The 24,625-nt window shown below is 43.7% G+C and overlaps 1 protein-coding gene across 1 annotated transcript in view; it reads right to left on the bottom strand.

Annotated features, from left to right (window-relative positions):
* TRPC5 (transient receptor potential cation channel subfamily C member 5) overlaps positions 1-24,625 on the bottom strand; it is a 133,881-nt gene that overhangs the window by 45,229 nt on the left and 64,027 nt on the right. The window contains exons 3-5 of the mRNA XM_060002621.1: positions 9,417-9,753; positions 7,913-8,052; positions 3,170-3,492 (exon numbers count right to left, since the gene is read on the bottom strand). Coding sequence (XP_059858604.1) covers positions 3,170-3,492; positions 7,913-8,052; positions 9,417-9,753 — 800 coding nt within the window. The remainder of the gene's footprint in view (positions 1-3,169; positions 3,493-7,912; positions 8,053-9,416; positions 9,754-24,625) is intronic.

Raw genomic sequence — 24,625 nt, 5'->3', positions numbered from 1 at the left:
GAAAAATTTTTCTTTTTTAAGCAGGAGAATAGCAATGACATCTCTGGAGAATCAGAAGGAAAAGGGTGACAGCAAGCAGATGCCATAGTTTACGTCAGATCTGTTAACAAGCTCCCTTTTCCCCTTCTCTAAAAACAGAGTCTTTCTGACGCTCTAAGTAGCATGTATTTTAGCAGGTATTATAAATGCCTGAGTTGAGGCATTTAAAGGAAAACATAAATCTGAGTCAGACTTCTGTGGAGGAAAAAAGAAATCAACACCTAGAAGGGAAGTTAAGGTAACATTACTGCTGATCTGCCCCCAGCATGACAATGCTTCTTTATACCTGACACCCCAAGAGATAACTTCATGTACTGCAGGTGCCCATTCTTGTCAATTGTCCCTGCTGGGCAAGTGATGAGAACCAATGTCAGTTGGCAACAGGGGTGTTAATAATCACTACAGACTTACAAGGAGGCATTTCATAAACTTCCTCAGCAGAGTTCATGTGAGAGGGTAATTGGCAGGGACCTGGCCTCCCGGAAGGCGCCTTGCATTCAGGTGTGCGATTCTGTTGAATGCTTTGATGGGAACAGATACGGTCTCCTGGTGCTCAAGCCACTACAGAATTGCTCTTTGTATTGAAAACAGGTTGATGTGAGTTCTGTCTCTAGACTAATGCAGGAGAGGAAGCAGTTCCTAGTCAAGAGGCATTAGCGAGGTGACCAGTTGCCTTTGTCCACTCCTGGTTGGCTTCACCAAAACGGCACTGTCTCTTTGTCGTCCCATTTTGGCCTCTTTCCCCCTTTCACATAAGTCTGGTTTCCCCGTCCAAGATTTTGCCCTGAGTTCTGGGAGGAGAGGGAGGGAGTGTTGCCTAGTGGAGGGGGTGGGTGCTATAAAATGGGCAACGCGGCGAGGCAACATTTTCCAAACTTTATTCACGGGAAGAGCATCTTGGTCAATACATTTGGGAGAACCTCTCCCTTTACTATAGATTCACAATGGAAAATCTCTGAGAAGCCCTGCAGTAGAGAAACCTTCTTAAATTTGTCCCAGCATTTCCAAAACTCACTTGATCAGAGATCTTGTTTTCATGTCTATTCATATCCCTGTGAACTGTGGTTATCTGTCATCTATTTTAGGAAATGCTGCTAGAGGCAAATAATAAGGGTAGGCTACATTGCCTTGCTTTTTCCCCTCTCCGTTGGTGCAACTTGGGGTCAGGCAGAAACCCTTTTTTTCCCCCTGGCCTTTGTTACTTAACACATTTCGAGAATGTCTGAGTCCACTGATCTGCCCTAGTTTATAGAGTTAAGGGGGAAAATTGTATCTCAATTTAATGACTAAGAATCTCTCACGACCTTGGGGTAATTGCTGTGATTACCAGATGACTGGCTCTCTCCAGAACAGGGGCTAGAGATGGACAAGGTGTAGGACCGGGGTAGGACAAGATGGACAAGGTGTAGGACCGGAGTCCGGGGTAAGCTCAGGACTGCTCCCGGAACCCAACACTTTTCCTGACATGTGCTTATTTTCTTTCTCTTGTCTGCTTCCCCTAACAGTGACTTGTGAGAAAATAAAAGCCATTCTGGAAGCTTAAAGGTCCTAGAGAAGTAGGTGTTGGGTTTACAAAGAAAAGGCACAGGGGTTCCATAGGTCCAGAGGCAGTGGACTCATGGCCAGAGAGTCATGAGCTGTCTCCTGTGTCCCAAGTGGGAAAAGGAGACATTTCCAGTCACTGCTTGGTGCCTTTTGGCCCACCTGAAACCTTAATTTAACCCCAGAAGTTGAGCTGACTCTCATCTTACTTTTAGCCTGTCTCTTCTGCATCTAGGAATCAAAGATTCGTCATCCCCCTGCCCTCTTATTTATTTTTCTCTTCCCAAACCACATGTTTCCGTGAGCCAGGGCTGTTCTAGCAAATCCCATTGCTCTGACACCATCTAAGCGGTCTTAACTCAATTCCAGCCTTTGGGTATGGGGAGATATTTTCCCCGCATATCACCAATTCTCTGACACCAGTTGGGTGTCCTACAAGTCAACTCAATTCTGACACCCCTGGGAGATAACGTCAGATTCCATGGATTCAGAGCTCAGTCCCACAAGACCGCTCCCCTTTCCCCCATTCCCAGATGCTAATTACAAGTCCAGGTTGTCCCCTGTGCTTCTGACCAGCTGGCTATAGATCAGAGCTTCCCACAGTCCTCTCCTTGCCTTTGAGTACCTCACAAAACTCAGAGAAACATTGAAATGACTAGATTACTGGTTTATTATAAAAGGATACAACTCAGAAACAGCCAGATAGAACAGGCATACGGCAAGGTATGGGCGGGGTTGCAGAGCTTCCCTGCCCTCTCTGATCACCCACTCTTCCCAAATCTCCACGTGCTCACCAACTTGGAAGCTCTCTGAACCCTGTCCTTTTGGGTTTTTATGGAGGGTTCATTTCATAGTCACGGTTGATTAAATCATTGGCCATTGGTAACTGAACTCAATTTCCAGTCCCTCTCCCCTCCCTTGAAGGTGCAGGGGTGAGACTGAATGTTCCAACCCTCTAATCACATGGGGGTAACCGGCCCCCATCCTTAGGTGAGGTCCAAAAGTCACTTTGTTAACACAGCCAAAGAGACCTTTGTTGTTCTCATCGCTTAGGAAATTCCAAGGCTTTTCGGAGCTCTGTGCCAGAAATGGAGACAAAGAGCAAATACATATTTCTTATTATTAATCACAATATCACAAGGTGCATTCAGGTAATTTTGCGCTCTCCCTTTTTCTTTGTTCTTGATTCAGAACAGTTACATTAGCTTTGGCAATCACTTGTTGAGAGGTATAGCCTTGCCGCTTCATTTCCTTGGTTAGTGCTGCTTTTTAGAGAGAGGAATTATTTACCCCTTCCCATGAATTCCTTTAAAAATATGGGATGTGACCAAAATAGTTCAGAACTAACCCTTTAGATGAGTTCCTGGGAGCCCCTGTGTGTTTGTCTCTTTCCTCCCTCACCTAACTCTACTTCCCGTCCTGGTCCCCTGCAGGGAGGGAAGAACCTTCCTTCATCAGACCCTTCGGGTTGATCCATAAGTGAGCTCTGCATGCACTGTCAAGGGGCAGTGATGAAGCTGTGGACGGAAAATAGGGCAAAGAAGGAGAAAGCAGACAAAAGGCAGAAGAGGAAAGCTGGGAGTCTTACGTGGAGAAGGCATTGTTCTGTTTCTCGCATCGGATCCCCTTGCAGTTGTTGGGCTCATCGATTGCTCTGGTCTCATAATAAAAGTAAAGCTGGTTCAATCCATTGGCAAAAGCCAGCAGTACCAGGCAGTAGATAAAGAGGAATTTGAGGATATCAAGCAACATGCGCCCCAAAGAGATCTGCAGAGGCCCTAAGTGGGAGTTGGCTGTGAAGAGGGATATGAGACGCAACGAACTTAAAATGTTGGATATCGCAAAGAGAGCTTCTGCAATCAGAGTTGGGTGCCACATTTCCCATTCTTCCCTTGGACGAGAACCATTATACTGGAAGAAACAACAAGTGCACAAGATGAGAGGTACAGCGAGCATTTAGAAAACTTTCCCCTCTTTTCTCCCTTCTGCACCCAAATAAAGCCACGAAAGTAAGCATCAAGCATTCATTTATACAACAGCTCCCCCCGTGATTGGCACTATTTGTCTTTTTTTCCCACCCAATCAATACATGATGCGAATAACACTCGTCCTCCCACCCTCATCGAAATATATACCCAGCACATAGACGTAGAAAAATGAATTTCAGAGCAATTATCTGGAGTAACCACCTGTAGTTTATCAACAGACATTTTTGAAGTGTGAGTTGACCAGATTGTTGAGAAGTGTCCCTGGAACAGAGCCACAGGTATGCCCAAATCGCTCTGCTTCCTAATGAGATTTCAAATCAACTTTCCTACCCAATCCCCCATTTTGTTCTGAGCACTGCAGACGACTTGTAGTTACTGAAGGACAAGCGACAGGTTCAGTCTCCTCAGTGTGCAGTGTTCATGTTGACTTCCCTGCTGACTGCAGTTTGGGGTTGATAGAGCATCCTTAGAGGGTCATTACTCAGAGTTTTCTGCCAATACGCTTTTCTCCCATACTATTACAAATGGCACGTCAACCTTCCAGGTAGTAAATTTAGTACTGTCCGCACAGTGGTGTATGGATGTATTTTATTGTTCCTTTGACAGTCTGACAAATTGCAATGTCCCTCTAGCACAAATGAAGAACCAGGGGTTGAAGAAGGGGAAGAGCCAGGATTTCTGGGGTTGGCTGCCCATTTTTCAGTCTTGCCTGAGCTTTCAGCTCCTGGAATATTAGAGGTCGCCTCGTGGAAAGATGGCTTCGACGTGAGGTCTGAGCTCCAATTTGGGCTTTGTCGCTTAAAACTGCCTCTCTCTCTCTCAATTTCACCAGAGAATGAGGATAATATCTACTCCTACCCACTGCACATGTCTGTGATTATGTATCCATATGTGAACGTCTGTGTACTCCATAAGGGGAGGTGTTATGGAAATATAAGAAATTGCTTTTTACCTTCCCCAAGACAGAAGTAGATTTTGCCTGGAATTCAATCCGAAGCATATTGCCTTGAGCACTCATCTAAATATCACAATTTCTCAGGACTAAATGTAAACAACTTTCCTGAGAAAATGTTGCATCGAGGGCCAAATTATATTGTTAGCATTTCTAAAATGTGCTTCGCTTCCAACAACTGAGGAAACTGGTGTTGTTAAAATCATTGTGTGTATCCAATATTCTTCACTGTCAGAGGAGTTTGGAGAAAACTTGCTTCTGTTTCAAATAGACTTGGGGTGGCCAATTGGTCTTACACACTCTTGGCCAAATCTTGTATCTCTCTGTTTTTCTTTCTAAAGAAAACATTTGCTGCATCGTTGTGAGGGGTGGACATTGTTATGCGTGTTTTACAAGTGGAGGAGCTGAAATGCAGAGAGGCAGAGTGAGTTGCTTAAGGTCACACAGCAAGTTGGTGGCAGAGCCAGGACCAAAACTCAGGTCTCTGCACACTCAGTCTAGCACTATTTCCGTTAAATATTACATATATGATAGTTGATATCACAGCACATATGTTAGATAGGCCTTTACAGGTTTGGTGGTCTATGTGAAAGATGCAGATTCTTTGCTGATAACAAAACAGACCTATATTTTAAAACTAGGTACTCTCAACTGGAACATGCATAACTCATAATTTAGGGTTTTCTCTCTCCACAGGCACACCTGTAACCACAGAGAAGTCTTCTGCCCATGGGCTGGTGAGTTTGGATTTGCAGGACAGTCAAAAGTGTGAAAGGTGATTCTCGTGGCAAATCTATGCTTTGCATGTGTATTTTTGGAGAAAGATATTATAGAATATGATAGCAGGGGATAAACTTGGAGCTCGTTTAGCCTGCGTAGAGGTCAGCAGACTTTTTCTGACAAGGGCCAGATAGTACATATTTTTGGCTTTGTGGACTATATGGTCCCTGTGGCAACTACTCAACTCTTTCCTTCTAGAACTAACAGGCAATACATAAACAAACAGATGTGGCAGTGGCCCCAGTTTGGCCTGCAGATCATAGTTTGCTGACCCCTGATCAAACGCAAATGGTTTTCAAATTGCGTTCCTTCAAGCCCGAGGGTTCAGTGGAAGCACCTGGTGGCTACTGTGGAAACCAAAGAGGAGGCCTGGAAGATTCATTCCTCGATTCAAATTCATTCCTTTGAGCTCCTTAATATATTCAAGTTCTGCATAAGTTTTAATTTCAAGATGTGGTTCCATGGAAAACAATTCAAAGCCTGAAATCCATTGATCTAGTCCAGTTTTATTTTTCAGAGGCCGTGTCTGAGGCTCAGAGAGGTAGAAGGATGGCCTGTGGTAATCCAGCTAATCTAGCTCCTAAATATCAGAGCAGGGATTACATTTACGTTTCCTGACTCTTGAGTTAGTGATATTGGGAGGCAGGTGAGTTTTCTTATATTCTTTGGGATGGAATGCAGCTTGAAAATTGGCCTCTACGCTTTTCAAAGGGGGGTGAGCTCAAAAGCAAAATAATGTGAGGTGGAGTATATATACTGTTGACTAGTTTTTCACGCTAATGAAGGATTTTCTTAAGGCCAGTTTATGCCATGGTGCTTCTGTACTGCCTCAGTACAATAGAGATCTGAAATTTTTCAAAGGGCCTGGGGACCAGCCCTGTGTCTTTACCTCGTAGAGGTTGGCTCAGCCTACTTGGAGAAGTTCATTTCAGACTGGTGTGCCTCTGTGCAAGCGTGGACCAGACTGCCCACTGATAGTTTCTCAGTGCAAATCCAGTCTGCACGTGGAATGTCTTGCTTGGTAAATTCTCCTTTCTTGAGAAGGACTCTAACTTCTTGGCAAATGTCTTTTTTTGGGTTCAATGTCCGTTGAGGGGCATTTACTCAGCTTAGTGGAGCTGATTTATCCTTACAGTCTATGGTGGGGAAGTATCTGGTCCTTGGAAGGCTTGCCAGTGAAATTGGACAGGTTATGTGATTAACTAACGTTGGGCATCTGTTGACACATTTTCACATCCCCAAGGGTTAATCCTTTGATCATTTATTCTAAACTTTCCTGTTTAAGCAGAACCCACCAATTTCTAGATTGATAATTTATTGTCCCTTCAGGATATAAATACCACTGCCAAACGAAGAATTTTTTTTTTTTAGGCAAACAGTGTTACTTAGTCATCCAGGCACATTAACCAGAGATTCAAACATTTTCCTTACCAGCTTTTTCTTGTAACGAAGTTGTAAGTATGTGTTAAACGATCACCACCAGTGAAAGCATACTCTTAGGCTTTCAAAAATGTTTCAGGACTGCATTCAATATTCACGCTCCATGTAACTAACTCCAAAGGTCTTAAAATTTATGCAATATGCATATTAGGGATATAAAAATAAACTAAGTTGGCGATTTGGGGGACAGCCATATTCCCATTCTAAAACTCCTTCATGTGGGATTTAGTGCCAAAAAGCATGACTGACTAGACAATCTTGGAGATGGGATTGTCAGCCTTTCTCACGCTGGAGCAGTTCAATTCAGGGTATAGGGAGCACAGCCATGCCATTATCTAATGAGCACCAAACTCGAACTCAGAGCCTGTGACTACCCAGCATGAGGTGTTGGACATGAAGCTGTTTTTCAGGATAATTCAGGCTGTACATTGTGCAGGGACAACATCAAGTTGGTGTGTGTGTGTGTGTGTGTGTGTGTGTGTGTGTGATCTAGATTCGTAGAGAGACATAGATTGGGTGATACTCGAAAGGCGGGATTCATAACAGCTTGAATGATCATCCTGGTGGTGGAAGTGATGTGATTCTAGGGTTCTGCTCCCTATCCAATGAAGAACACTTGAGGGAAGTGTGAATATTTAGCTCTGGGAAGAGACAGCTCAGCGGGTTAGGGAGAGATGACTTCATATTGGAAGCCCTTTATGGAGAAGGAACAGCCCCGTTCCGTTTGACCCTACAGGGAGGAAGGATTACTAATGGATGTGTCACAGGGAGAATAATATTAGAAAAATACAAAGTAGCACTTTTTAATGAAGTGACAAGTATTGAGAGAGGCTTCTGGAAATTCAGTGAATTTCCTAGTCTCTGCCCCGTGCAAGCATCAGTGGGCCATCTTCTTGGCGAGGACATTGTAGAAAGGACGTAAACGCTAATTGAGATGGATGACAGAGTTGAAGAAGCTAAGAATTCATTTGCAAATTGCTCCATTCTCCACTTTCTTTGGTTAGGTGGACACTGCTTACAAACCACTGAAAGAATGTCTGTTTTATGGTACTTTTCCACATGGACTGAACTGTCATCAGCACTTTCCTCCTAAACTTTTTATGCTCCCACAGCTAAAGCTTAATGTAACCAAAATCATTGTTTAAGAAAAATGGCGAACATTCCAAGTTACCTTGACATAGGCCACGATCTTCAAGGAAATAGTTGCCAGGTAGAGTGAGTTCATTGCAAAATCCATCAGGTTCCACCAATCATGGATGTATTCAGTAAATCCACCATCCCACATTTCCTTAATCTCCCCCCAAATGAAACCTGAAGAATGGAGGCAAAAGGTTTATTTCTTCACAGCGTCAGACTAGACATCATAGCAGGATTCTCCCAAATGAAGAAAGAGGAAATCAATGAATGAATTGGGGGTCAGTGGAGCCCCTAGAGATAGTAATAACTTTCTTCTTTCTTTACTACCTCACCTCCCTGTCTTGAACTTACCAAGGATAGGCTTTACCTAAAGATGCCTATATGTTATAATTTTCTGGATACTACTCACTTTTACATCGTTACCACAGTTACTGGAATGTTGTTGCAATTCAGGGCGTCTGATTCTACCCTCTTCCCATTTTAGAGTAGGGGTAATTTCATCAATGAATTAATTAGGTCAATATTATCCCATAGTCCTTAGTTTCCACTATGTGCTAGAGGGAAAACTTCTCAATGAGCTTTGAGGTGAGCAAAAGCTGGCCATGGTCCAAAGTACTGGATGTTGGGACTGGAGCTAGGCTATGGGGCCCAGAATAATTTAGAATCCTCTTTTCTCCTCTCTCCTCTCATTGCGTGTGGGTTTCATGGAATTCTGCCTGATGGCATAGATGTTTCTTCAGCCTTGGAATGTGGAAAGCAGTAAAAGGTGTGGCTGTGGTCTAAAGCAGTGAGTCTCAGACTTTAAAATACACGGGAATCTACCGGAGATCATGCAGATTCTGATTCCACAGACCCAGGGTGAGACTTGAGATTCTGCATGTCTCACAGGTTCCCAGATGATGCTGACGTTGCTGGTTTGGGGACCACAGTTCGAGCAGCAAGGACTTGGAGGATGGAAATGCATTGGAGGGTCCAATGCAATGGAATTATGCCTGGAGGCTTCTGGTAAGGCTGCTTTAACCATGACTTGTGTGAATTTCCCAAGGTTTCCCTCTGGTTGTGAAATCAGTATCCAAATAGGATGTGGACCCTGAATAAGTAGTGGGATTGTGTGGAGTAGTCACAGGAAAGCAGCAGATCCGAGTGCCACCCCTGCCCCCCAACCCCAGTTATGGGAAAGAAGGCATTGAATAGACTGACCAGCACTTGCCCTGCCTAGCTTACCTGAACCTGTCCTGACTTAACACTTGGCTTTCCCTCTAAATCAACTGACAGACAACTTCCTTGTCCTTGATGATGTTAGGTTAGCTGAAACAAGCCATGGGTACACTGTCAATCTCACGGTGAACCCTGTGGTGCTGAGCGGCCAGGGCCTGGGGAGGAAGGAACCACATTTCTGACACTCCCAACAAAGGACAACCCCACTGCACAGAGGGAAGGTGCACGAATTCAGGGCCAGTCCAACTGCCTATTCCAGTAGTTTCTTTAGACAGGACCAGCAGGCAGTCTGGCCATAGCTCCTGGTCTCTTTGACTCACCGAGAACCCAAGGCAATATCATCCATTCCACTACAGTCGGGGGAGGCCCCTGCACATGGAGGTCCGTCCTGATGATGTGCTGAGAAGCCAGGAGAAGCATGAAGAGGAAGGTCAGATATGAGGCTGTGTGGCAGATAAACTTGATAAAGGGTTTCTTGATGAACAGCCCAAGGTTGCTCCTGGGTGAGATCAGATAAGCAATAGACAGCATGGGAAACAGGAACCCAATGGTCATGCACGTCAGAAGCTTGACTACCCAGTGTTTCCGCCGCCATCCAGGGAAGCCATCGTACCACAGAGTGGCAAGCAACTGTTGGCAGTTGGGCTGGGCCACAAACTGGGAAAAGAAGAGAACAAGTCAGGCATCTGGGGTGTCCAGGTGGAAGTCTACATTCATAATAGCTCTCCTAGTTTATAGCCAGCTGCACGGCCAATCCCCAGAGGAGGCCTGATCTCCAGGCTCCCATGCGTGGGTCTAACCTCAGAGACAGCTCTGCATGTCAAGCTAGGAGACTGGATCTTCCTTAGGGTTGATTATCTGTTTCATACATTAAACAGAATCAACCACTCTGGTTTGTGCTTTGGCGTGGCCCCCTATTCCCCCTCCCATTGTGTTAGAGAGATGCTTCCCCGAACCTGGCTCTGCGTCAGAATCATCCAGGGAACATGAAAAAAAATCCCAATTCCCAAGTCACACCACAGCCCACTAAATGAGCCTCCCCGGGGAGTAGAGCGTGGGCAGCTGTTTTACAAAGTTCTCCCGGGAATGTACATGCCTCTTAGCAGAGAATCATGGGGATGTTTCATTTCAGATGGATTCACTTTTACTCATTCCCCTAGCTTACATGAGGTCACCAACAAATGTGTACTCTGGGCAAACACGAACTGGCAGCAAATAAGCTCATGCCTGTGGCTGTGGTTTGGAATGGAAATGAGTTCCCTTTTTGACGTTTTCTTTTTTCCCTTTTGGTTCTGAGCACCTCTTGGTTGGCTAGCAAAGAATCAGGTTGCTACTTTGCCATTTATTTAACACGCTCTCTAGTCTAGACATGCAAAGGAGGCAAAGCTATTTGGGGGCCAAGATTATACGACAGTGTCTAAACTCAGCTGGGATTTTACTTAAAGGCAATCTACAGAGTGTCAGTGATTAATAGTTAAGAGATCATCAGCATTGCAAGTCACCCTCCGGCTGTTACTTCCTGGTAAGCAACTCAATAGGGAGCTCAACTGTCAGCAATGATTATAAAGATTGCCTCTATCTGATTACTCCAGCTTCCCATGGGAAAGGTTAAACAGCACTGCACCATACAGCTTACTAGTACAAAGGAAATAAAATTCTTCCATCATTTACCTAACACCCGAGGTAAACTAGCCCAATTTTACTGTCAGTGTATCTGTGAAGGTCACTAGCTTCCCACCAAAACCATTCTTTCTTCCTTGAGCACAGGCTGGACTACATCTCCCAGGCTCCCTTGCAGTGAGGCGTGGCCACATGACCAAGTTCTCAATAATGGAATGTGAGGAGAAATGATGAGTGGCACCTCTAGGCCTGGACTATATATGTCCCCCATGTGTGCTCCTCCATGTTCTCTCCCCCTTCTTGCTGAGTGGGGTGTGGTAGCTCAGGGTGGCCTAGGGGCTTCTGTCAGCCCGTGTCCTTCAGTCACTATGTGGAGGAGAACTATCTTGTTGACCAAGAATATCTGTCTTGGACAGTTACATGACTGAGATAATTCTATTGTGTTTGAGCCATTATCCGTTTTAGGGACTAGCCTACCCTAAAGCAGGTTACTATTACTAGATGACAAAAAAAAAAAAAGCTCTAAAGTCTTTTTATCATGTGATCTCATTTTCTCCAAAGATGTTCACAATCCCCCTTATGTCCTCACATCTCCTTTTCACACATTTACACACAAAAAGACAAAATCCCATACAGTCCCTTTCTACTCTTCTTGGCATTATAGCTTATGCCAAAGGCTGGGACGAAAAGGTCCTAGAAAAAAAAGTATAGAAAAGTAGGAAGGTAAAGCAAACTATTTGGATGCAATGGGAGAAGCACTGGAAGCACCCAGTCTAGTGAGGGAGACACATATATAAAAAGACAGTTATGAAACAGTCTAGTGAGGGCATGGAAATGGATAGGAAAACAAGGCGTAATGGGAGCACAAAGGAAGGGCAAATTCGGACTGCTCTGCAAAGGCTTTCTGGAGCAGGTAAGACCTGAGTGGAGCATTGAAGGATGTGTAGAAGCTGGCTAGGTGTAGTGAAGGACATGGGAAGAGAGTAAACAGCCAGAGTAGCGGGGATAACATGACTAAAGGCATGGAGGTGAAAAAGAGCGTGACTGGTATGGGGAGGTAGAGCCGTCTGGGGAGACTGCTGCTTGAACTGCAAGGCTGCGGATGGCAAGCGATGAGGCTGGAGAGGTAGGCAGGGGCTACAGGAGATCAAAATGATAGTCTTTGGCACAGTTGTGGCAGTCAGTTTTTGGAAAGTAACTTGTGAAACATTTACCATATCCTGAATTTGCACTCCTTGCAGACTTGTACACATATACTCCGCTTTCAGAATAGTTTTGCAAATTGTACACAAACAAAAAGGGTGGAAGCTTTTTAATAAAGAAATTGCATTTATAAATGATCTGTATTAGAATATAAAAATCTCCAGTTATAGTCAATTACTACCCGTGTTGTACAACAGATACCTTATATTTTAGTCGCTAATAAAGGGCTACACAACTCAAAAAAAAATGATAGTCTTTGGCCATTATAAATAGTATGACTCATTTTAAGAGCAATGAGAAGCCATAAATGATAGGTTCGTGTGTGTGTGTGTGTGTGTGTGTGTGTGTAGAGCAGTATAGTAGAGTAGTTAAGACTATAGACACTCGAGCTAGATTGCACTGGTTCTCTCTGCTCTTCAAAGTCTTCATCTAAAGAATGGAGTTAATAACAACATCTGCCATATAGGATTCATGTGAGGATTAAGATCAGTTACTATACATGAAGCACTTAGAACTATGTGTAGCAAATAGTAAGGGATCATTAAATCTTAGCTGCATATATCATTATGCGTGTGCCAGAATCAGATTTAGACATTAGAAAGATCCTATGATTATTGAGTAGAAAATGGATTGGGGGCAGAGGGTGGGCAAAACTAGGGGCAGGAAGACCAGTCAGAAAGCTGTTGTCAATGTTGTACAAAATGATCGTGACTCAGACTAAGGTAATGGCAGTGGAAATGAAGAGATGTGCTCAGATTCAAAATATAGTGAGGAGGTAGAATTGGCAGGATGTGGTGATGGGTGGGAAGTGAAGTAATATATAGGGTGAGAGGGTAAAAGGGAGGGAGGCTTCTCTTTTGGGTGAATTGGTGGACAGTAGTGCCATTAATCGAGAGTGGGAACACTGAAGGTGGAGCAAGTTACGGAGATGCATGCATTTTTATACCTGCTGAGTGAGGTTTGTCTGTGGGGCATCTAAATGGAGATATCCAGACTGTAGTACTGGTGTTACACAGCAGGGGTCAGCAAACTTTTTCTGTAAAGGGCCAGATAGTAAGTATTTGGGACTTCGCAGACCGTATCGTCCCTTTTGCAAAGACTCAATTCAGCTGTTTCAGCACAAACTCAGCGATACATAGTATGTAAATGAATGGGTGTAGTTGTGTGCCAATAAAACTTTATTAACAAAACAGGCAGCAATTTGTAGTTTGCTGTTCTACAGTATTGTCCCCCAGCTGCTGCCAGAACCAGATATTTGGACCACTTTGCCACGGTCTTTATGGTCTCCTAGGACTTCTTCTCCTTGTGTATCCCCAATAACTCTGACCCAAGAAATCCCTCTCCCCTAAAGTAAAAATGCAGATGTGAAACTTCTTTTAATAGTGGATATGACCACCCAACCTTTACGTTCAATGCCTCTGCTCTGATTTTCGATTTGGCTGAGCTGAACATAATAATTTTAAAGTTGAACAGGTTTTTATTTTCTATTTTTACATCTGACAAGAGTAGTATAGGGTGGTATGGACTCTGGCAGAACAAACTGCAATTAGAATATTACAAAACAAACTTGTCTCAAGCCACCACGTAGTATCTAATCCAGACACATCTGTGAGCTTTGAAAGCACAGTCCTAACTCCTGCTCGCATATTGAAGTTCCAATTTGAGTCTATTTAATCCATCTCTAGTGGATTTCGAGAATGCCTCACAAAGAGGGACTGCAGGAAAAACAGCAGTGCCCGTGTGTTGTATGCTTGACCGCACTATAAAGGCCGAACTGTACAGAGCCTAGAGCAACAGTTTTTAGTTTTGATGAAGTCCATTTCATGTTTTCTTTTGTTGCTTGGGCTGTTGCAGCCATATATAAGAAACATCGCTCAATCCAAGGTCACAAAGATTTACACCTATGTGTCTGTCTCTGAGTTTGATAGCTTTACCTCTTATACTTAGGTCTTTGATCCATTTTAAATGAAGTTTTGCATATTGTATGAGGAAGGGGTCCGACTTCATTCATTTGCCTGTGGATATTCACTTTGTCCTGAGGCAGGAGATAGATGGACCCCAGGCTGAGCAGCTAGAGTCCGTCCCCTGTGGACAGATACTCCAAGACAAAGATAATAGCAGGAGCGAGGAGGAGCTAAGCCCTGCCCAGATAACAGATAAAGAGACCATATATTTCTCATTCTCGAGGTCAAGGAGACCTTCCCAACTACACGAGCGCAGAAAGGCTCCTTGGGGGGTCAAAAAGGGAGGAGGCGCCACCCCATAGTAAGTGATGTCAACCTACCCATAGACCTCTTCGCTAGAATCCATCTTGGTTAAGAGGTGTGCTCGCACACAGGGGAGAACCCTGAGATAGACCAAATACAGACTCAGAGCCAGGCAAAGCGAGGTGATTGGCCACAGGAAACCCGGAAGAAATGCCCCATTTAAGTGATTCAAACTACCACGCGGTGTAACTCTGTCTCTGAGCCTGCCCGTGTGTCTATTCACACGTACTCTTTTTCCTCCTAATAAACACTTGTTTCACCACTTTCCGTCTCTTTGTGGAAATTCATTTCTGCAAAGCCGACAGGCCAGGGCCTTGTCACTGGCTACTGTCCCTGATGGTCTAATGATTGGATTCAGTGTTCTCACTGCTGAGGCCTGACTTCAATCTCTGGCTGGGGAATCGAAATCCTGCTTCAAGCCAGTACAGGCCGAGGCCACCCAAGATCAGTCCCAGCACCATTTTTTGAAAAGACTACTATTTCCCCATTAAATCATTTTGGTACCCTGGTTGAAAATCAACTAACCATAAATATAAGGGTTTATTTTTGGATTCTTAATTCTATTCCATTTATCAGTAAGTGTATCCTTATGCCAGTACCCCACTGTCTTGATTACAGTAGCTCTGTAGTAACTTTTGAAATTGAGAAGCACGAATCTTCTAAATTCTTTGCTCTTTTTCAAAATTGTTTTGGCTATTCTGCCTCCATTGCATTTCATGTGAATTTTATGATCTTCTTGTCAATTTATGCAAAAAAGGAACCTGGGTTTTTAATAGCGATTGCCTTGAACCTGTAGAACAATTTGGGAAGTTTTGCCCTCAGTGTATGTAGGGGGTGAAGTCTGATAGGTAAGTCAAGTCCCTTAGGAGTTGCAACTAGGAGCTATTCTTAACATAGATTAACTACCATACAATGAGCTCTTATAGTGTGCCAGACACTGTACCAGATTTTCACACAGATCATCTCACAGCAACCCTAAAGGCAGATATCAGTGTCATACCCATTTTATAGACGATGAGACTGAGCCCAAGCTCACATTCTCGGTAAGTAGTGGAGCCAGGACGGGAGCCCTCGCTTGGCTGACCATAGACTAAGCTCTTAAACACTGTACTCTATCAATCTCTGGATGGTATGAGCTGAGGCCTGCAGAAAGCTGAATTTTCCAGTATCTTCCCCATTGGCCTTGCCACAGTGACTGAAATGCCCACATCATTTGTTGCTTTGGGTTTAGGCCTTGAAGTTATATTCATGTTTGTAGGAAGTGGTAATATGTAAAACTATTAACCACCCTTAACAGTTTAAAGTGAGTACCTCAAAAAAAATAAAATAAAATAAAGTGAGTACCTCATCAGCCAGTTATCTAGCTATAAGGGACCTACCTGCCAGCTGTCTAAATAATCACCTGACTTTAGTGCCTGATTCCCATGCTGAACCCAAGGCAGAACAGAATCTGACTTGCTCATAGCCAAGGGGATGCAAGGTCCACGTGATTCAGTTCAGGCATTTTAACAAGTAGCTCTGTACACGTGCTGTGCCCGGTTCTGTGTGGCGCACAAGGGGAGAGGGTCCCAACAAGAGAGAGTGACAGTGATTCTGCCTGCAGGATCCCACTGAGAGGCCAGCCAAACTCACGTGAAAGAAGTAACGGGACGATAAGGTTTGTGTTCAGACTCCTGCACAAGCGCTACAGATGGTAAAGGTGTCAGGTTCCCAGATGGCTGGCTCTCAACAGACCAGTGAAGGCCACTCCCCTCCAAATCCAGAGATTATTTTGCCAAGTAAGGACATGAAAAAAAAAAAGAAAAAAAACCTATGCCCCTTTGATCTTCTGTTACCACCATTTTATAAAAAGAAAAGTCAGAATAAAGTCTAGTCATTCAAATTAGATCCATTTAGCGTTAGGAAAAGCTCATGACTTTGTTATGAGGCACCACAACGTAGGCACTCAGGGCATTTACAGGACAAATCAGCAGGCACTTAGAGTCATAAGGAAAGGCTACAGAGAATTATTAAATCAGAGAACATCACTTCCTTTTGGAAGCCTTCCCTGATTGCCCCAGCCAGAGGCAATCCCTCCGTCTTGAGCCCAGACCACCTTGCTTCTTCCTTGTGGTATCACTTAGAGATTACCTCATGTTACATTTATACCTAGAACCCTTGACTTGGCCTTCCTACAACGGTAAGCTTCTGAAGGGGAGGAACAATCGTGTATGTTATGTAACATTTCACATCCCCAGGGGCTTTACAGGCATTTACTATATTCGTTAAAGTGAGAAAATTTCCTCTCTGCCTCCCTGCTAAACTTCAGACCTAAATGTTCAACTGCGCAGTGGGCATTTCAAATGCATGACCCAAACAGAACTCTTTTCCCCCAAAGTACCCCCAACACACACACACGTTTCTCTTTTCACCTCACATTCTGTGTGCTCTCAAGGCATTAGTAGTAGTCATAACCGTCACAGATTAGATGTATACAGAACTTCCTTTGCTTTGGATACTTTTAAAAGCATTTTCTATATATTGACTAAGCCCAGGAGGTTGGTACTATATTTACACCCATTTTACAGATGAGAAAATTGAGGCTCAGAGAGGTTAAATAGTAACAACAACAACAATTAACATCTGAGTGCCTACTATGTGTCAGGCACTGTAGTTAGAGCTCGTTTAAGAGTAGTGAGCTAGGGACAGACTTCCCTGGTTATTGATTGAGTCCCCACTTTGCGGAGATAATGGAAAATGAGGGAAAGTCCCCTGGTAGGAGCAGAGGATGTGGGGTGGGGGGTGGGGTCTTGAGAAGTAAGCCAGGCTATGAGGCAGAGAAAAAAAAGCCAGTAGCAGTGAACCTTTAGTGGAGAAAAGTCTTTCTTAACTCCCGCCGTCTACCATGTCGCCTGCCATGGAGGCTGTCAGCAAGAGAAAAATTAGATCAGGATCAAACAAGTCAGTCCCACGTTTGTGTCACCTAACTGGTTATTGTCAGATGATTTTAAATTGTTGGGTGTGTACAAAAGTGCAATAGGTGAGGCTGGAAGGAAGGTCACCTTGACATATGTTTCACATTCAGGGGTTTGGAAGGCAGTCTGGGCCTGTTGTTCTCTGAAGTAATTGGCAGTGAGTTATCTTTGTGTTTCCTAAAAGGGATCAGCTGACTTCAAGCTGGGGGATCCACAGCTGCAAACACTTCTTCCTTTAGTTCATTTGGAGGAAAAGAAAATCTAAAAGGTGAGAATGAGTGGCTCCCCCCGCCCCAGGGGAGACGATCAGGTTTGGGAAGAAAAATCAAGTTCCTGGCTATGGCAGGATCTGAGATAAAGGGCCTTTCTCGGTGGTTTGAAAAAGTCTACTGATCTTCAAGAATCTTCTTCTGCTCCCTCAGCAAATGGCTGCACGTTGGAATAGGCCCAACTTTCATTGCCTCAGATGTCAGTTCTTCAGAAAATAGTCTAGTTGTGTATAAAAGTGTATTTAAAAAGCCGGCAGAAATGACCCGAGATAGAACGACTTTTGCTGCTTTGTTTTGTAGTTGCCAATCAAGCTGGGCTCCGTTGAGGAGAAAAAATGCTCACAAAGGAAATCGGTAGCAATGCAAGATTTCCCAAAGAGGGAGAAACGTTCAAAACACCTTCCTTCCCTCACCAGTGCGGGAGCTTGCTGAGCTGTACTTTCATTAAGCGGTTCTGCTTTTTTTTTACCACCGCAGCAGAAATTTGAGACGAAGAAAGAGGTTTTGGCAAGTAGTTTAGTTCCAGATTATGAGGCGGAGTAGCCCCTATATTTTACATGTAGTCTCTGTCTAACACAATTCGCTATTTATCTGTTAAGATCACTAATCCATGGTGATGATTTTTTTTTTCTGAAAGAAAGGAGCTGTGTGCTTACCCAGGGGTTACGGAGACATTTGGGACTCAGCTGGCTGTCGCTGCACTTAGCTAGTCAGCTTGGTTCCCGAGCTGGGCTCCCAAGAGCAATGGCAACGCAGGTGCAGACGCACAAAATAAGTCAACTGGCAGTCACACCTCTAATTTCAAACTACAGCTAAACTTCACTAATTTGAACTAAATGGAGGAAAGTGAGCTAGATGCTGAAAACTCTGTTTTAGAACACATTTTAAAAATATATCATTTTCCATTTGCAAGTATACACAGCAGTCAGAATTAGCTAAATGGGATTTCCTGGTAGCTGCTATAGTTCTCCTGTGTTGGAGGTAAGGGGCTCTGAAAGCATCTAGTGCTGTGGAATTAAATCCAATGCAATGGTTTGTTCTAGCCATGAGATGGCAGCAGAGGGTGATGGGTGCTCACTTCCTACTCCAAAGAGGGAAGTTCTAGAAAGGGAGCCTACATGGGAAAACGGCTCACCTGGGAGGGAGCAAGTGACCTAGTGTGTCAGGGCAGTTGATGAAGAGAGCCTGGAAACCCACTAAAAACCAAATACGAAGTCAGACAGTACTGTATAGTGCAGGGAACTCTACTCAATAATCTGTAATGACCTATATGGGAAAAGAATCTAAAAAAGAATAGATATGTGTATATGTATAACTGATTCACTTTGCTGTACACCTGAAACTCACACAACATTGTAAATCAACTCTACTCCAAAAAAAAATCAGACAGGATGTGGTTGGGGGTCAGCTGGGAGCTGCGATCCTACTGGTTTAAATCGAGAGGCTGGAAGGGGAAATACCTCAAGGAATAAAAATATAGAAGCATAGAGCACTAAACCACTGTGAGACTTAGATGAGGAAGCATTCAACAATGTTAGCTATTTTCAACATTATGGCTATTGTTATTATCATGAGATGCAGAACTGTTGCTTCTTGGATGGATAGTCTTGAAGTGACTTATATATGTGACCTGACACAGTCTTTGCCTAGACAGTTGGCACTCATCAGCACTGCTTCCATGATCAGCTCCTCTGAATGTTCTGAGGGTGTGTTCTGTCATGCCAGTTACTGACTTGGAATTCTGGAAAGGAGACTGATGGCGGCGGTAGCAGGGTTAGGGAGGGGAGGTGGGGAGGAATAGTGCATTGGAGAAGTACATCCAGTTGGAGTCAGTACCGTTCTCATTGTACAGTCAGATCCTATAAATACCTCTAACAAACTCCAGAATGAAAACTGGATTGTTATGCAAGGCATCTGAGAGGATGAGAGACAGCTTGGTAGGTAAAGGAGAGAATTTTTCATTGAGAAAGACTGGCAAGTCAGGATTGCAGGAAGAATGGCTTTTTCGGGGCTGGCTAACAAGCTATAGTATCTCAGGAGGTTCTTTAAAGCCACGATGGAAGATTCCAAGAGTATGGTTTTGGCTCAAAGCAAAAAAAACTTGCTCCGAGTGGCTCTCACTGGGTGATTATTCCGGAGCAAGGCTTAGAGAGACCAACGGAGCTTGGCTCCTGTGTGCTTAATGTAACCCCCCCCCCCATACTCCTACACCTCTCCTTCCCCCCCTTCTCTCTCCCTCTCTCCCTCTCTCCCTCTCTCCCTCTCTCTCTCTCTCTCTCTCTCTCTCTCTCTCACACACACACACATACACGCAGGCGTGCTCACATGGGCAAAGAAAACATGAGTCCTCAGTGCTTTGAGGGCTTTTAGGAAGTCACTTTCCTTCTGCTTCCAGGAAGTACCACTCCAAAGCCAGTTCAATCAAGCCAGCAACATTTACTGAGCACCTACTCTGTGCCAGACATGACTCCAGTGACCAGAATCTCATTCCTGAAGGAAACACCTAGCAAATAATGACAAAATCATATTCCTGCCCTCCCTTGAAACCACGAGACTCTCACTAATGACTAAAATAGGAACGTAAACTCAAAAAAGAACAAGGTTTGTGTAGCTGGTGGGAGCATAGAATTAGCTGGCATTCTGAGGGAGTAATTATTGCTGCCGACTATCAAGACTATTGGAGCCTGGTGGCTTAATTTTAAAGAGAGCGGTACCTATCCTAACCCATTTCCTTTCTCCTTCCTTCTAGGGGCCAGCCTTATGGTGGGCTTTTAATCATGACTTAATGAGCACTCTACTATGTGCCAGGTACTTTGTATTTTTGTTCATTCCTTTAATCCTTATTCCTCATGATGACTGTATGAAGGAGGTATTATTACTATTCTACAGATGAAGAATCTGGGCCACAGAGAGACTGAAGAACAAGTCTTGAGCCCAGGTCTGAGTACACCATTGATGCTCTAACCCAGGGGCCATCAAACTGGGGGCCAAATGGAGCCTGTCTCCTGTTTGCGTAAATAAAGTTTTGTTGCAATATAGCCACGCTTATTTTTTACATTGGCAGAGTTGAGTAATTACAACAGAGACCTATGACCTATGCTGCCTAAAATATTTGCTATCCGGTCTTTACGGAAAAAGTTTGCTAACCTGCGGCTCTAACCATCATACAACACAGTCTCCGGTATGTAGACTTTGGAGTTAGAGCTGAGGTCACACTCTGGCTTGGCCATGTATTCACAGTGTGCCCTTGGACAAGTCTTTTAATTCACAGTTTCCTTATCTGTAAATGGAAATAATAATATTGCCTGTCTCCTAGGACTGTTGTGAGGATTAAATGAGATACTCCACATGAAAAGTCATTGACACAGTGTCTGGATGCCTTGCACATAGTCAATTCTTTAAAAAGCGGTAGCTGGATTATTTGGAGTATTAATGACAACAGATAGACAAAAGTTAGCTCTGTGCTAGGCACAGAGTGAGTGTTCACTTAAATACCAAATAGTCGTACTTGTCTTATTCTTGCTGATTTGCTAGGGCTTTGGAATGCTGAAAAAAGACTGAAGTTTAGAGCTGGAGGTAGAGGTGTGGGAATCAGCAGGGCAGTGAACATAGTGGTTTTGGCCTAGAGGGGAGCTGACAGCAGAGGATTTACTCTGGAACGAGCTGTTTAATGCTTTAAGCCTAAATAAGCTTGAACCATATTATATGACAAAAGACAGGTGTGTGTGTGTGTGTGTGTGTGTGTGTGTGTGTGTGTGTGTGTGGTGTGTATGTGAGTGTGAGAGAGAGAGACAGAAAGCAAGTTCCAGCTCTCTGAATTTTTTTTCTCGTACCTTCAAAACCTCTCTCCCTGTGTTACACCTGAATGAACTCTAATTCCATTCTTTGAAAAATTTAGTTTTCTCTTTTTTTGCACTTTAAAAATCAACTTTATTGAGATATAATTTACAATAAAAAAGCAGCTATTTTAAGTGTACAGATCAATGACTGCAGTTTGAGTTCATCTTCATCACCCTAAAATTGTTCCCTCATGCTCCTTTATTTTTTTGAAGTTTTCTTAAAGATTCCAGTGTTATTTGTCCAAGTTACTATAGCAACTATAGAAAAAAATGACTATGCAATCTACTTCCTTGCTGTTAATGGTGGTTATTGGTCTCCCTGATTAGACTCTAAACGCCTGTAGGGCAGAGACCTTGGCTTATAATCCCCCGGCTGAGAAGTTGTGTTGCTGCTATTAAATGATGAAGGAATATATATTTGTTCATGATGTATGCGTGTGTGTTCCTGACTAGGGAGGTCCCTGATGGAGAAGGGAGAATGAATTTCAGAAGCAAGGTCTTTGGGAGATGAATGAAATGTGTTAATGTCTCAATGCCCCATTAAGTGATGGAAAAACTAGAAAAAAACAACGGGCCCCCCAAAAAAGAAAAAACAAAAAACGAAAGGTGGGACCCTAGCTGGGGGGAGCCTTCTTCTGATGGGCGGCTACATCTCTTACTTACCTAGATGGACGAGGAAGTTACCTACAATGCGATGGAAATTCCTATATTAGGGAGGTAAACCGTTGGGTTATGACACTGCTTTTTCTCACAGCCATCTTTTTCTAATGCCTTTGTGAAGGTCAGCTTTTCACTCCCAAGGTGAGTTCCTTTGTAAACAATTTACCACCTGCAAGTGTCTGAGAGGAGACAGAGGACAGTTTTGTTTTGCTGAGGGAGGGAGGGAGGGAGGGATGAGCTCTCTTTCCCCTCTAGGGAGAACATTTGGCTTTTTCTTTATCTGGCAGTTTTCACTCTCATAATCTAAATTTGGTTGCCCCCCATCATTATTCAAATGGGACACATATTTCCTGACACTGTTGTAAACGTCACTCAAGCAAATTCTCCTTTTTCTCGTCAGGCTGGATGGAAAGCCTATAGCTCTTGTATGGGGGGTGGTGATTTGAAAGTCGGGCCACAGACAAGTTAAAACTTAGCCTAAGGGAGCAAATGTATTCTCTCACAGACTGTCTTAGTTTCTGCATAACGTAACTTCCAGTTGATTCTATGTCAGATGAATATCAAGGCCATAACTGGTCTATACTATCCGGAGTTCCCTGGCAGTACTTAACTTACCTTAACTGTGGCTGTCATATACTTCTCTGAAAAAGTGAGAAGATGCAAAACTGTAACCGACAGACTCAAAATTCTTGGCTTCTCAAGACTATGGTGGTTGGTTTTGTTTTGTTTTGCTTTTCCCTTTCACTTACAGCTCATATTATTACTCGGTGCATTTTAGTCAGTCATGGCAACATTTCTAAGGTATTACACCGTGTAGTCGTCATGCTTGAATACCCCAGAGCCTAGGTTTAATACTGTTTTGGGGGTTCAGTCTGTAAGACTTCCATGTTGATGAGATGATTACGTATGCACGATCAGACTTGTGTTTCAGAATGATCCATCTTGGCTGTACGGAAGGTGAATTGGCAAAGGGGATGGGAGGGAGGGGACTGAGTAGGAGTCTTTTGTAACTTTCCAGGTGAGAGGCAATAAGGGCCTGAATTAGAGCAGTGGGAGTTGAAAGGAGGCGACGGTGACAGAGATATTTTGGAGATAGAATTGACAATATTTGGTAATAAATTGTGTGTTGGGGTGGAAGGTAATGAGGAGTTGAGGATACTCTGCTATTAAACGGTATATGGGAATCAGGAGATCAGGACGAGAACTGGATTTGGGATAAATGTGATGAATTCATTTCAGATACGTCTGGTTGGTCTGCTGTTGAGGGAATTCTCAGGATGTGGGGAATTTCAGTGCTAACGCCGGGAAAGTCCTGGGCAAACCAGGACTATTTGGTTACTCTAAATTTAGGATATGCTGGATTTGAAGCGTCTGCGGACAGTGGCCCGGAGGTGGTTGGGTATGGAGGAGTGGTGTGTAGAAAGGACATCAGAGTCAGAGGTGTAGTTTGGAGAGTTGCTGATGTAGAGATGATGGGTGAAACCGTAGGAATGGGTATGAGAATTAAGGGAAAATACAGAGCATGATATTGTAACTACCTCAAATCCCTTGTGGAATTATATCTATATCCTTGTGGATATAAATGAATGAATAAAATAATTAACGAAGAGAAAACAGTGAATGAGAAGAAGACAGCAGACTGGAGTTTGAGGCCCACCTACCTGTTGAGGTTAGCTATAGAAAGAAAGAGGCTGAGCCCCAAGAGATCTAAAGGGAACAAGATGATGATTTCATAGAAGCCAAGGAGGAAGAGAATTTCAAAAAGGTGGGAGTCAAGGAAGATAAATATTGAGGATAGGTGATTGGGTCTGGTGATTAACATGTCACTGGTCACCTACAAGAGAACATTTTCTGTGGAGTCCTCCAGTCTGTGGAGTCCTGAAATCAGATTACAAGATGCTAATTAAATGGAGAATGGGAAGAAAGGAAGTATGGGTAGTGAGCATAGACTCATCTTTCTCCTAACAACAAGAGTAATTTTCTCCATCGAACACCAACTCAAGATTCAACTCTTCTTGCATTTTCCTGAATGATTGCCATGCCTCCTGCTCTTCTCCTGAAAGTTCCTTTAGTACCTGGGGGCTAGACCATACTATGTAGGAAAAAATAGCTATGTGATGTACTTCTTTATTTTCTGGTAGCTTCATTGTGCTTGGTTAGTCTCCATATTTGAGTCTAAGCTTCCTTAGGGCAGAGACCATGTCTTATATCTCCCACAGTGCCAAGAAAGGCTTTCAAGAATATTTGCTAGTTATTAGGATAGGAAGGATAGAAAGATTTTCTAGTGTAGATTTTCTCACTCTCGACACTATTTACATTTTGGGTTGGGTAGGTCTTTGTTCTGGGAGACTATCCTGTGCACTGTAGGATGTTTAGCAGTATCCCTGGCTTAACCGACTAAGTGCCAGTGGTACCTCCCTTCCGGCCTCCAATAGTTGTGACAACCAAAAGTATTTCCAGAGAGTGACAAATGTCCCCTGGGGTGGGGGGAAACTGACTCAGTTGAAACCCATTGCTCTAGGTGAGTTGGGCCTAGCTTATTTATTTCTCTCGTACTTCAGCAGGGGCAATCCAAAGCCATCTCCCATTGAGAAACATTGGTGTCCAGTTCACAGCCTCCAGAAAGGGACGGATCTTCTTCCTTGGTTACTTGCTTTCAGTTCTGAGACCCTTACACTCATTCTTTTCTCTGTCTCTTCCCTGGAGTGAATGAATGG

The sequence above is a fragment of the Delphinus delphis genome, chromosome X (assembly GCF_949987515.2).
Source record: "Delphinus delphis chromosome X, mDelDel1.2, whole genome shotgun sequence".
NCBI lineage: Eukaryota > Metazoa > Chordata > Mammalia > Artiodactyla > Delphinidae > Delphinus > Delphinus delphis.
Note: the sequence above shows the minus strand (reverse complement) of the source record. Positions and strands in the feature narration are given on the sequence as shown.